The sequence below is a fragment of the Lates calcarifer genome, linkage group LG20, assembly GCF_001640805.2.
Source record: "Lates calcarifer isolate ASB-BC8 linkage group LG20, TLL_Latcal_v3, whole genome shotgun sequence".
Taxonomy (NCBI): domain Eukaryota; kingdom Metazoa; phylum Chordata; class Actinopteri; family Centropomidae; genus Lates; species Lates calcarifer.
The window spans coordinates 19,380,463-19,393,141 of NC_066852.1; the positions used below are offsets into that span (position 1 = coordinate 19,380,463).

A 12,679-nucleotide genomic window follows, 5' to 3' on the forward strand; every position below is an offset into this window, starting at 1 on the left:
TGCACACACACAGTCTTCAAGTGTTGCATGCTGCACAGCATCCACAGGAGTGGAAAGTGTTTGTCAGCCCTGTGAGATGCAAAGATTGTCTCCCCCCTTGTCCTCCTCCTCTCCTTTTTCTCCTCCATCTCCTGTCTCCTCTGTCTGTTTCTCTTGTTCTCTGTCAGACCCTCTTTGTTTTTGCTTCTCTTTATCTTTATATCATTCTTTCCTCATCTCTGTCTGCATATCACTCTTCTCTCAGTTTTCTCTTTTTTTCTGTCACCATCCCCCTTTCTTCTCTCTTTTCCTGTCTTTCTACCAAGTCTATACCAGCTGGAAGTTTTTACAGGCCAATGGAAACATTTGACTATGGAACGAGAATACCTGTTGGACCATGCATAAATGTGTGTGTGTGTGTGTTAATTTTTACGCTGTTATACAATAACTTTGTATGGGCACAGATGTCTTAAGTGTATGCATAAGTGTCTTTTATTGTGTGTGTGTGTGTGTGTGTGGTTACCACTCGGGGGCATGTGGAGGAGAGGAAACAGGAAATGCCAGATGTGCATCAGCCTGACCTCTCAGTAGCTGGGGAGCAGGGGTGTAGACCAGGGGTACCTCCGCTGCCGTCACATGATCTGCCTGCCGTGAATGGTACATCTGGTGCAAAGTCAAAGGCTGAGTTTGGATTTTCCAAAGAAAAATACTGTCTTTTTCATTTTCCTTGTAACTATACAGCGAGCAAAGCCAAAGCATATTAAATGAAGCCAATTACTGTGATTTGAGGGGTTCAAGCCCTGACAGGAATGTTACAGATTTAAAGCTGCCGGGGACAAACGACCAGGGGCGAGAGATTGTAAATTAAGGTCTACCACACGCAAACAAGCTGAACTGTTGAACAACCGAAGCAACACAAGTGGAAAAGTGCCTGGGCAAACAATAAAACTTCACATCAATTATCATCATGTTTTTTTTTTCTCTCTCTCTCTGTGGAAAGTGTGACCTGCCACAACACTGTGGCAGCTTAATGTCATCAATGTATGCTGCAACTTTCCTCTAGGTCTGGTGTGGGGCGGCTGTTCAATGCAACCTTAAAATGACAGCAGAGTTTTCTCTTAATACACGATGATGAGATGGAAAAGTCATGCTGGATGTGCAGTTGAATCAGTTATTAGCCACAGCCCGCGTGCATCCAATCCCGTGTTCTCTCTGTGTACAGCAGATGAGTCGGCTGGCTGTGGCGTGTTGTTTTTGGCAGATAGAATGTATACAGTCTAACTATTCAGCAGTCTTTTCCAGTTATGTAACAACTATCAGAACCAGAGGGAGAACAAACATAAAACCTCAGGATCCTGGAGAACCTAAAGAGCCTTTTGGTCTTGTTCCCCCTCCTTCTTCTCCTCCTCCTCCACATCCCTCATCCTCCTCCTGTTTTCCTTTGCTTTTCTATTTCTTGGACTACCTCCATTCTCCCTTCTCCCTTATTATTCTTTCATCCCTCTTGCCCCCCCCCACCCTCCCCTTGCATCCTCTTGCTCTCCTTCCCTTTTCTTATCTTCTTGTTACCTCTCTCCCCTTCTTCTCTTTGAGTCTCATTATTTGGGCTCCCAAGTCAGCAATCTCTCCCCAAGAATCATAGCGTTTGTCCCAAACCTCCCACTCTGGGTCTGTTTATTCTATCATTCAGCCTGGTTAACCCCTCCTCCCGCTCAGACAGCCACGCCTCCAGGGACACATTCCAGAAATGTAATTGATAGAACAGACAAAACTTCTCCTTTCCATAGTCCTGCGCTCCCAATTCCCCCTTTTCACATCAATCTACTTACAGTACCTCCAAACTGCTCTATCTCCCAACCCAAAGACCTCTAATGGAACATACAGATTTCTTGATTTTATATTCCCCACCTCCTAGGTCACAGACTACTTTCTACCTCCTTGACTCCTCACCACTTGCCACATATCATTATTGGCTCTGATACATTCACAACTTCTAGCTTCCAAGCAGCTGAACTGTACCTTCCAGCTCTAAAGCCTCTCCATTTCATTTCAACCACTAATTCTATTTTTCAGCTGCCCAATAGCTGTTCTTGATTTGATGCTCTTTGGTGGTCCCTAAACCATTATTAGCTGTATTGATAACACACTTTAGGCACTTTTCCTTCACTGAAAGAACATGTGACATGTATTTAATAAGACTAACGGCTGGGTTGTGTTTAAAAAAAAGTTAGTTAGAGTTGGTTCGTACACTGTGTTGACCTACTATGTTGGAAACCAAGTGTTTACATGTTTACGAATGAGTAAGAAGCCAGCCATCATAGAGACAGGGGCAGTAATGCAATAATCATTGAAATATGGGGATAACAGTGAACATACAGACAGTTTTTCCTGGATAGTATTCAGTGTTTTACTCGTATGTACACAAGAAAAGAGGCAGAGAAGGATGGAAAAAGAGAACAAAAAAACAAACCTTGCCTCGTCAGTGTTTGTATGATGTTGGTTGAATGTTGGACAGTTGGTTGGGCAAAGTTACTTGTCAGACAAAACACTAAAAGATGGATCTCCAAAGTCAATAGGATGTATCCCCTGGGGACCATGAATGCCAAAATTTGTGCAGTATCTTGTGAATGCTGAGATCTTTCACTGGATAACTGAGAACTTTGACCTACTGCGCTGGATGAAAACTCAAGGGATCATCAAAGTCATTAGAGAATTCATCCTCTTGGCATCCAAAGAATGTTAAGATATTTTACCAAAAACCAACAACATCAGTGTCATGTGGAAAAGTCAGCAGATTACCAAAGTCAGTAGATTTGATCCTCTGGGTGACATGAATGTCTGTACAAAATGTTATGACAATCCACATAGTAGTTGCTGACATATTTCAGACTCAAATGAAGTGGTGCTACTGTTTTTTTTTTTTTTTTTTTTTTTTTTTTTTTTTAATATATGGAAAGTATATGTCTCACATGTCAGGATACTGTGGAGAAAAGGTTCTGCACACTCAGGACCACTGTGGGTATTTAATGACAAAACCAGGCTTTCAGAAACTTAACCTTCATCCTGATTTATCAAACATTTGCCCTGAGGAAGGACTAAAAACTTTAAGGTGAAATACACTGGACCAAGAAGGTCATTGTTTGATCATCAGACCAACAAGACAAATCTGGGTGGGGAAACTGAAAGAGAAGCGCCTGCGCCTCCCTGACACTGCAACTACCGAGGTGCCCTTGACACCCCACAGATCAGACTGCAATAAAACTCTTTACTTGGTGTTTTTTTTTGCACCTTAGCCTTGTGTTTATTATAATTTTTGTGCATAGATTTGTTACTAAATGCAGCAGATATAGCAAGCCTCAAATGTTTTTGTAACTTAAACAAATGTGTGGAAAATACATGGAAATATGTTTACAGTATTTAAAAAAGTTAACTGCAGTTAACTGTGCTATTTCATATATTCCACAAAATATACATGTAACACAATACTTCACAGTTTCATATAAGTTAAATATATTTCTGTTCTTTAATTGTGTTTCATGTGAGTTTGTGGATATAAATAGGCTAACTCACTAAAGCACAAACAGTCTGGAGAGTAATTCATTTTACAAGCATCATCTCTGCTTATAATTGAAAGAAAGCTTTTTTGTCTTCTCTTTAATAAGTAGGACTCCTGCAGGTCCCCGAGGTCACCAAACTTCCCCACTGATGTCAAGGAAACTACACTGTCATTTCCTTGTTGTCTTGGGTCAGTTGAGTACAGACTCACACTCTCCGGGCCCATTGAACCATTTCTGCCATATCGAATACAGCAGGACACGTCAGTTGTTCATTTTTCCCAACCACTGGTGTCTTATGTCACACACACACACACACACACACACACACGCACACACACACACACACACACTGAAGCAATTAGCTGCGGCCTTGTGGTTAAATAATGGAGTGTAGGCATTCCTGGTGATTTCTGTGGAGTGGAGGAAAAAGACGATACTTTTATCCACTTCTTCTACAAGGTCCATATGTTTCGTTTTTCATAGCAGACATGAATGCCCTCCTTCCACACCCAGACTGTCAACAAATCTTCACCGCAAACATCTGAGCAGACTGGGGTCGCTGTCCAATTGTTCAATCCAGAGAGAATAAACCCCTGCCAGTTGAAGTCTACAGTTACTGAAGCCATCAACTAAAAATGTTTGGACACTTTTAGAAGTAGATGTAAGCTTGTTGGTAACCATGCATCACAGCTACGCCTAAATAGCTAAGATTTCTGTTTGCAAGTTAGATCTGTCAGCCTCTATTTGACCATCTTATAGGTTGCTGAGCATTGCTCCTCGGCCATTTTCTTCTACTTTGATGCTCCTTTTCACGCATGCTCACACCTGGGAGCTGCCCAGTACAAATACAGATTATCAGATTGTGGAACAGCAGCCCTCTGTGCATGTGTAAGGATTTGGGAAGTGTGATGAGTTTCTTCATTCACTTTCATACCTGAAAAACAAGATGTAAGGGATCCTCATTAGCAAGAGTGCTTGCATGACATTCTTTAATCGGGTAAAAAATGGAAAAGGAGAAGACGAATGCCGTTGTGTGAACAGCTGCTACTGAATTTCCAGTAAGGAGTCATATGACAAGTTTAAAACAAACATGGCCGCAGATGGAAACTTCAGTGACTAAGCCTGAGCTGTCCAAAAACATTTTTAAGGCTTGGAGAAAATTAAAAAAAAAAAAAAGCAACATGACTAGCAAAGGCTCGAGTGACAATAACGTATGATCGACTGGATCGGCTCAAAGAATCGCACATGGATAAACAAACCTCAGACAAACAGAAACTCTGGTAGTTAAGGTTTAAGAAAGTGCTGAGAGGCAGAAAGAGAGATGGAGAGAGGGACAGCGGTGGGAGAGGATAATTCCTGACAGATTATTCCTTTACCAGATGATAGGCTCAGCTTTTCCATAGACACAGCCATGCACATACACACACAGTTGCACACAGACATCTTACACTTCTTTGTAGTGTCTTTCATGATACACTCATATTTCTCCAAAGAGGGAGCCATTTGTGTATTTGTGTGTGTGTGTGTGCACGTGTAATGGTAAATGCATTAGCAGTGAGAAGAAAGGATCTGCAAGAAAGGGACAGGACACAAAGGCCTCAACAGAGTAACAGAGACAGAAAGGCATCTGATGTGTGTTGGACCTGCACCATTTCCTCTCATTCTACCTGGTCCTCTCCTATTTAAACTACTCATTCTCTACCCCATATCCACATCCCTCATGTGACCTGGTCTCAATTTTCACTCAAGAAACAGTGAACTGCCTGACTCAGCATCAGCAAAGGAAGGTTAATTATTCCCTCACCACGCAGCTAAAAACTTCTGCAGACCAGTCACGTGCAGGGAAGTCAAATTACAGCCTCTCTTTCTCTTCTCCCTATTGTTCTGCTGTCTTCATTTCACATTCCCAACTGTGAGGCAGGCAGCGGCCACCTTAAAGTCTCAGAAAGCAGCGGCCAAATCGGAGGCTGTTGGGATTTTTTTTAAATCTCAGTGTAATTCTCAGGGAAATAACACCAAGGAGGTAAATAGGTAATACAGTTGCTTCTTGCAAAAACTGCTGTCAAGTTGATCCAGAGCAGCAAAGCCCCCCCCAAATCCCCAAACTTTCAGCGGCCAGAAGCTGAGGTCTTTGTTGCGCTGGCAAGGATCCAAGTATGACTGAGTTGAAATATATGAAAGCGAAGCAGAAAGGGAGTGTGATGAGAAATCAGCAGTCTCTCCTTGAATAAATAAAGATTTGAAAAATATGTCCCTTAATCCCTCTAAACCTATCCTTTTTGCAGAGCTGAGCTGACGATAAATTTGAGTTTGTCACCAGATGTTAGTTGGTACTGAAAGTAATGGGGAGTCAGTGCTGTTGCACACTCACTGCTCAGACACACAGAAAACTCCAGACCATACTTGTAGATAGATAAAGTTCAAGTTAAACAAATAGCTCTGGGAAATATGTTCTTTTGATGTCTTGTCAGACAGAAGGATTGATACTCCCATGTCTTTACGGTAAAAATGAAACTACTGCCAGCACCCATTCGCTTGACTGGAAAACAGGGGAAAACAGCTGTCCTGGCTCACTAAATCTCACTAATTAATATGTTACAGTATATCACATTATATTTGATAACACATTTCATGAAGAACACCTGCATGCCTGCTTACTCATGCAATTATCCTATCGACCAATCACGTGGCAGCAGTGCAGATACCGCACGGGAGCTTCAGCAACAACAACCATCAAAATGAGAAAAATATGTGATCTCAGTGACTCTAAACGTGGCGTGATTGTTGGTGCCAGACAGGCTGGTTTGAGTATTTCTAAAAACTGCTGATCTTCTGGGATTTTCACACACAACACTCTCTAGAGTTTACTGGTGCAAAAAACTAAAAGCATCCAGTGAGCAGCAGGTCTGCAGATGGAAATGCCTTGTTGATGAGAGAGGTCAGAGGAGAATGGCGGATAGGCTACAACAGCTGAGGACCACGTCAGGTCCCACTCCTGTCAGCCAAGAACAGAAATATGAGTCTGCAAAGTGGGACAGTTGAAGGATGGAAAAAAAAACGTAGGCTGCTCTGATGAGTATTGATTCCTGCTGAGGTATGCAGGTGGTGGAGTTAGAGTTTGGCATCAACAGCATGAATCTATGGACCCAACCTGCCTTGTGTCAACAGTCCAGGCTGGTGGAGGTGGTGTAATGGTGTAAGGAATGTGGCCTTGGCACGCTTTGGGCCCCTTAATACCAATCAGTCATCATTTGAACGCTACAGCCCATCTTAGTATTGTTGCTCACCATGTGCATCCATTTAATGACCACAGTTTACTGTCTCCTAATGGATACTTCCAGCATGATAATGCACCATGTCACAAGGCAAATGTCTTCTCAAACTGGTCCCATGACCATGACAATGAGTTCAGTGTACGTGGCAGACTTGGAGGTTGGCAGCATGAGTGTGCAGCTGACAAATGTGCCGAAATTATGTGATGCAATCATGGTAACATCCTGCTGTGAGAAAAATTAGGCTCTTTTGAGAGTAGAGGGAGGCTGTACCTCTATTTGAATGGTGTTCCTACTCCTACTAAAGTTCCTAATAGACACTTCTCAGAGTCTCTGCTGTTGTCCAAAAAAAGTCTGGCACATCATTGTTTCTATGTTTTGATTTTTGTCTGTATCAAATAAACAACATATAATGTGTAGACAGATTTTTGTTGCCTTTGGACAGGGCCTGACAAGCTGTTTCCCCTGTTTCCAGACTTTATGCTAAGCTAAGCTGCAAACTAGCAGACAGACATGAGAGTGCTATCTAGAATCTCATCGTACTCTGAGCAAGAAAGCAAATATGTGTATTTCCCCAAAAATTCCAGCTATTTAAGATACAGCTGGAAATTAAAATTTATTTATCTCGTGACCAGAGAGAGTTTCAGAGCAGACAAAATACTAAAATACCAAGACCAGACACAGAAATATGCATAATGTCTTGGTGAACCAAATGCAGTGAAATATGATCTAGTTTTGTGAGCATCTGCAGAAGTATATATGAATTTAATTTTTATAAATAACTTGTCAATGTGTCTCATAAATCTTAACCGGAACAACCTTTCACCTCTCAGTTCTAACCCTTCACCACTTCCACTGACCCTGAACAACCTCTCCTCTCCTCTCCCCTTCTCCCCTCATTTCTACTCCCCCAAATTCTCAATTTCCTTGGAGACACTAACGTTTCCCCCATCCTCCCCCTTTTTTTCTCCTTTAATATTTTCCCCTTTTTCCTTTCCTCCTTTAGTGCACTCTTCTCTTCTCTCTTCTCTGTTGGCAAGGCTCTTGTTGTCTCTGGCTGTAACCATTTTCTCTCACTATCCTCAGTAGAAGTCTGATTTTCATGGCCTTATTTGTCCTCACGATGTGACTTGACATGGCTGTCTCTCTCCACTTTGGTTCCTTTTGTGTGTTTGTTGGCCACAGCATCTGTGTGTCTGTCTGTCTCTCTCTGTCTGCATGTGTCTCTCTCTGCTGCTGTCTCCTCCACCACCTTCCATTTTCACTCATTCGCTCTCACAGTTCATCTGTTTTTCTCTGACACACAGCTCTTTCTCCTTCTCAGCCAGGGAAAGTTGTACTGGTGTTGAGTTTCAATACAGTAGGAAATATTTTCAACCATGCAGGAAATGTCTGAACTGCTAGAATCGTTTCTCTTTTCATGCACAGACGCTCACACTCTTTATAAAAATACTTTATTTGAAAACCTAATACAAAATGAAATACAGAATATAAAAAAGCCACAGTTTTAAGAGCAGGAGTGTATTTCATTTAATTTAATCTAGCATACAGACGCAGGAGTGGGAGCCAAGCTGCAGATGGGAATGGCACCGTAGAAGAAGGGGTCAGTCAGTGGGAAGAGCAGCACCAGGAACAGCAGGGCTCCCATCAGATATGAGAAGAGCAGAGCTGTGCTTTGAGGGTGTTGGAGGGCAGAGCTGATGTCAGGGAGGCCCTGGCTGTTACAGAAAGAATGGCACAAAACCGGACCCACAACGTGACCTATAGAAAGAGACAGGAGATTTAATGGGGCGTGCACTGTGGGTGAACAGCAAGTAAATGTTCTGTAAACTCCACATCTCACCAGTTCTCATGAATATGAAGGCAGTATAGGCACCAAACACAGTTGTGTACAAGAACTGCATTCCTGCAACAGAACAGCATAAAGAACAAATAAGTCACATTTATGATCTTCCTCTAAAAAACCAATATGATTGATGGTAACACTGCACATTATTTCCATTTGCATTACTTGAAGAGAGGTTTGTAAACCAACTGACCTGCCACCAGAAGAATGACTCTCATACTATCCTTGTGAAGTTGCCGTTGCTCTATGATATGGTGAAAATGAGCTGGGATAACACAGTACAAAAGCTTTAAATTGTGGTTAAAATAAAGTTTACAAAAAGAAGTTTAAATCATTCCAAAGACACATGTATAAAGTTAATTCATGTATTTTATAATTGCTTAAAAGAGCTAAAAACAGACTGTAAACATAAATTGTTTACAGCCTGAAAATCTGGTTGCCATACCAACACCAAAGAACAGTGGGGCTGTAAAGATGGCAGCTGTGGGTCCTGTGCAGGGCACCAGCATGGGCAGCATGGCTCCTCTGAACACCAGCTCCTCCGTCACTGGCGCCACCACCTGGTTCCTGAGCCACACTACATCCTCTATACACAACCTCCACGACTGAACATCTGGGAGAATTAAGTCAAGGCTTTATTATGACATATACATCAAATAAGCACACATGTAAAACTCCACAACTTCCGCTTGATTCAACATAAAATTTTAGTGTGTGTACATATTAACTCACCCAGTGCAGACTGCAGCTCCACAGTGAAGCCATCAGGGTTGTCCATTGCAGAATGAATCAGGGGACCAAGATAAAAAACCTGATGTTTACAATAAAGGAAGTTGTTTATAACATCCAGTGGAAGTATATAAAAAGGGATTTAAGAGGAGGGTCTAAAAACAACAGGGCACACGTGTATGGTTTAAACATACTTATGGGATATCACTGCAAAATGCAGAGATTTAAGGGAGGTTGTAAAGTGCTGTAATGAAATGGGAATTGTATCCCTGAAATGTCAAAACTGCCTGGGTGCAGCATAAATAAAATGCTCTGAGAGGGAAACGGGATCCACAGGGCACCGTTTGAAGCTGCATAAAACGGTTTAGCAGCGGCATCTTCCTTTCTGACCACATTCATCCAAGTAATTTTACCCTATAGCTTCTCAGGTTGACTTAAGGTCTGTCAGGTGAAAGAAAATATGGCAGTAAAAACTGTTAAAGTCATGTTTTTTATTCTGTTTGTTTTTTCTTTAGATCCTGACGTATATCAACAACAACAACTCTGTGGAGTAAAATGAGCCAAGATATGTCATGAGCTTCAAAAAGCAAGGGCTCAGGTTGTGTAGAGTCGAATTCTTGGCATGTTAACAAGGAAAACATTTGTTACAAGTGCCTGGTAGCAATAAAAACAATCTTTTTCTTGAAGGTTTGGTCTGGGTGGAGACTTTGACTCACCATGGTTAGCAGCAGTGGCAAAATGAGTGCAGGAACAAAACCCTCCCTACGAAGTCCCATCAACTCCCACACAGACACATCGACCTGGAAGAGCAAAATGTACCTTTATGAACAGAGCCTTTACCCTAATGGTAGAAGAGTGTGACTGTTTACAATGTGAGCATGATTAACTGAGCTACATTTAATGTCTCTAGCTCTGCTGTGCTAATACTGTTGAATTTTTAATAATCTTTTGGTATAGATCACACATACATTATACTGGACATGGAAATTAGTTTGTCTACACTAAGCTCCCAGTTATTTGGTACACCTAGCTAAAGGTAATGCAGTCTAAGGATCTCATTAAGGCTTTCCAGTGAGCCAGCAAGCAAAACACCAAACCCTGCTGTGTTAAATGTCATTAATTACACCTGTGCAGACAGACACCATGCACTGACACTTCAGTCATTTTGTCAGAGTAGATGGTGATAACTGAGGAAAGAAAACAGCTATAAAACAGGTCACAGGATAGCAAGAAACACAGCAACACACAAAACAAGAATGACACAACACTCTGGCTAATGACAGGGGAAAGACGGCCGGTATATATGCACTATGTGCTGATTAGAGAATGGGAAACAGGTGAGGTGGGTGTGGGAGTCAGGACTGGCTGACTGGGGAATGAGAGAGAGGTGAGCAGGTGAGTGTGGGGAGTCAGGTGACTGAGTCAAGGAGAAAAGTCCGAGGACATCTGGAGGGCGGCAGGAGACACGGGCAGGACGGCAAAAATAGGCTGAGATAGAAATCATGACATACAGTAATACACAGTGTATATAGTGTTTGGCAGCATCTGGCGTTCTTTATATTCTTCATATATATTTACAATCTATTATCAGCCTGATTGTCCATGTTGTACTTTGTTGCTCTATTCTGTTAGTTGAATTAAATTAAGTGTCTCAAATCTGTACTTAAGCACGGTACTTGAGTAAATGTACTTAGTTATATTCCACCACTGATTCCTACTGTAACACAAACTGGGCTCATCCCTGCAGCTCAGATCATTAAGTGTGAAACTGGAGAAGTGAAACGACATACTGTGAGGCAGATGCTGAATTTTTGTTCCTGTGTACTCACCCTGATATCAGCCCAGTGTATCCACGCCTTCACTGCTGCAGGTGACAGTGCAGAGACCAGCAGCACACTGGCACAGCGATGTTTTATCACACTAGGATGGTCCCTGCACACACACACACACACACACATACAGAAAGCAGTTTTAATAGCCCAGTCGACCAGCACTGTCACACAGCTGCTGGTGAATTGTATACCTGGGTAAGCTGCTTCTCCAGACGTACAAACTGCCGACGTACGTGCAGGCGAGCAGGAGGCAGCTCAGCACACACGCCCAGCACCTGGTATGGGCATGCTCCACCTGCCTTATGAGACCATGTTCTGGTTCCAGCATGATTTGAAATCAGAGTTTCAGGAGGTTCCTCAGGTGAGCTATGGCTAATAACAGCAGCTCACGTTGATCATGCTTTGGATTGGCTCAGACCAGTCTGTCAATTCAGATTAGAGGGAAGCTGATTAGCTCTAATACTCTCTACTAGGAGTGCACAAACACACACACACACACACTGCAAATTACGTATTTTCTTGATTTCTGAAGTGAAAAGAAGTAAATACAACCACTGGCATGTGCAAATGTTTGGACCGCCCTACTAGGTTGACGGGAAGAATGGATTTTAAATTCTGAACGCAAATGTCCTGCAGTCAGTTAACAATGTAATGATCCAAAACAGACTTCAAACTGCACCATGAACTATGTGGACAGATCTTAAACATGTGTGTGCAAAGCAGCCTAAAATATCTCAGAACTTGAAGTGATCTGCAAAGAAGAGTGAGTGAAAACTCCTTAATCAAAAATGGAATGACGCTGAGCTGTTTTCTGTTTGCTGCAGGGGTTGTATTTACTCATGTACCCTTCAAAAATAAAAAAAAATCAACACAATGTATGCAATATGTCCAGAGTCGGCCAAACTTTTGCATACAGCTATAAGTGTATAGCAAATAAGCTACAGTGCAAGAGGTGGACACAAGAAGATCACCTGTAAAATGACACCATAGATGTACAATAACCACCAGAGTGGTGCAGGAATGATGTACTTTTGTAGGCCCACCTGGAAGTTAGCATCACACTGGTTCCCTCGACAAAAAGCCAATGGAATTTTTTCATCAGGTTGTGGATTAGTACAGAAAATAAGTTCCATGAACAACAGACGTTTGTGATACACAAAATGCTTTGAGCTTTGTTAACCACAGACCCACTGACTCTGGGATGAGAGACCTGTTAAAAATTAATAAATGCTAAAATGTTAACTTATTTCGGGGTTAGGACTCATCACTGCACCACACGAATAGAGTGTTGATTAAACGAGAGGCTCAGTGGCGTTTGAAGTAAAACACTTATTCCCTGACCGGGAATCGAACCCGGGCCGCGGCGGTGAGAGCGCCGAATCCTAGCCACTAGACCACCAGGGAGATGTGTTCAAAGGCCCCGACGATGTCGTAAAATTCAGAGACGAAAGGGGAGGCTCCGAT

At 42.3% G+C, this 12,679-nt stretch overlaps 1 protein-coding gene and 1 non-coding gene across 3 annotated transcripts; both read right to left on the reverse strand.

Moving 5' to 3' along the window:
* Positions 1–8,245: 8,245 nt before the first annotated feature.
* LOC108893236 (CAAX prenyl protease 2) lies at positions 8,246–10,651 on the reverse strand. 2 transcript variants are annotated; one of them, XM_018691120.2, is made up of 7 exons: positions 10,537–10,651; positions 10,100–10,183; positions 9,387–9,465; positions 9,100–9,267; positions 8,848–8,919; positions 8,652–8,714; positions 8,246–8,569 (listed from the first exon to the last, which is right to left on the reverse strand). In XM_018691120.2, the coding sequence occupies exons 2-7, from the start codon at positions 10,157–10,159 to the stop codon at positions 8,349–8,351; spliced, it is 663 nt and encodes a 220-aa protein (XP_018546636.1). In that variant the 5' UTR covers positions 10,160–10,183; positions 10,537–10,651; the 3' UTR covers positions 8,246–8,348. The 2 variants fall into 2 exon arrangements, with proteins under 2 accessions (XP_018546636.1, XP_018546635.1); XM_018691119.2 differs by having other exon boundaries at positions 10,510–10,651.
* A 1,896-nt stretch (positions 10,652–12,547) lies between these two features.
* trnae-cuc (transfer RNA glutamic acid (anticodon CUC)) lies at positions 12,548–12,619 on the reverse strand. Its single transcript has one exon. It is a non-coding gene; the product is annotated as a tRNA-Glu (tRNA).
* Positions 12,620–12,679: the final 60 nt, after the last annotated feature.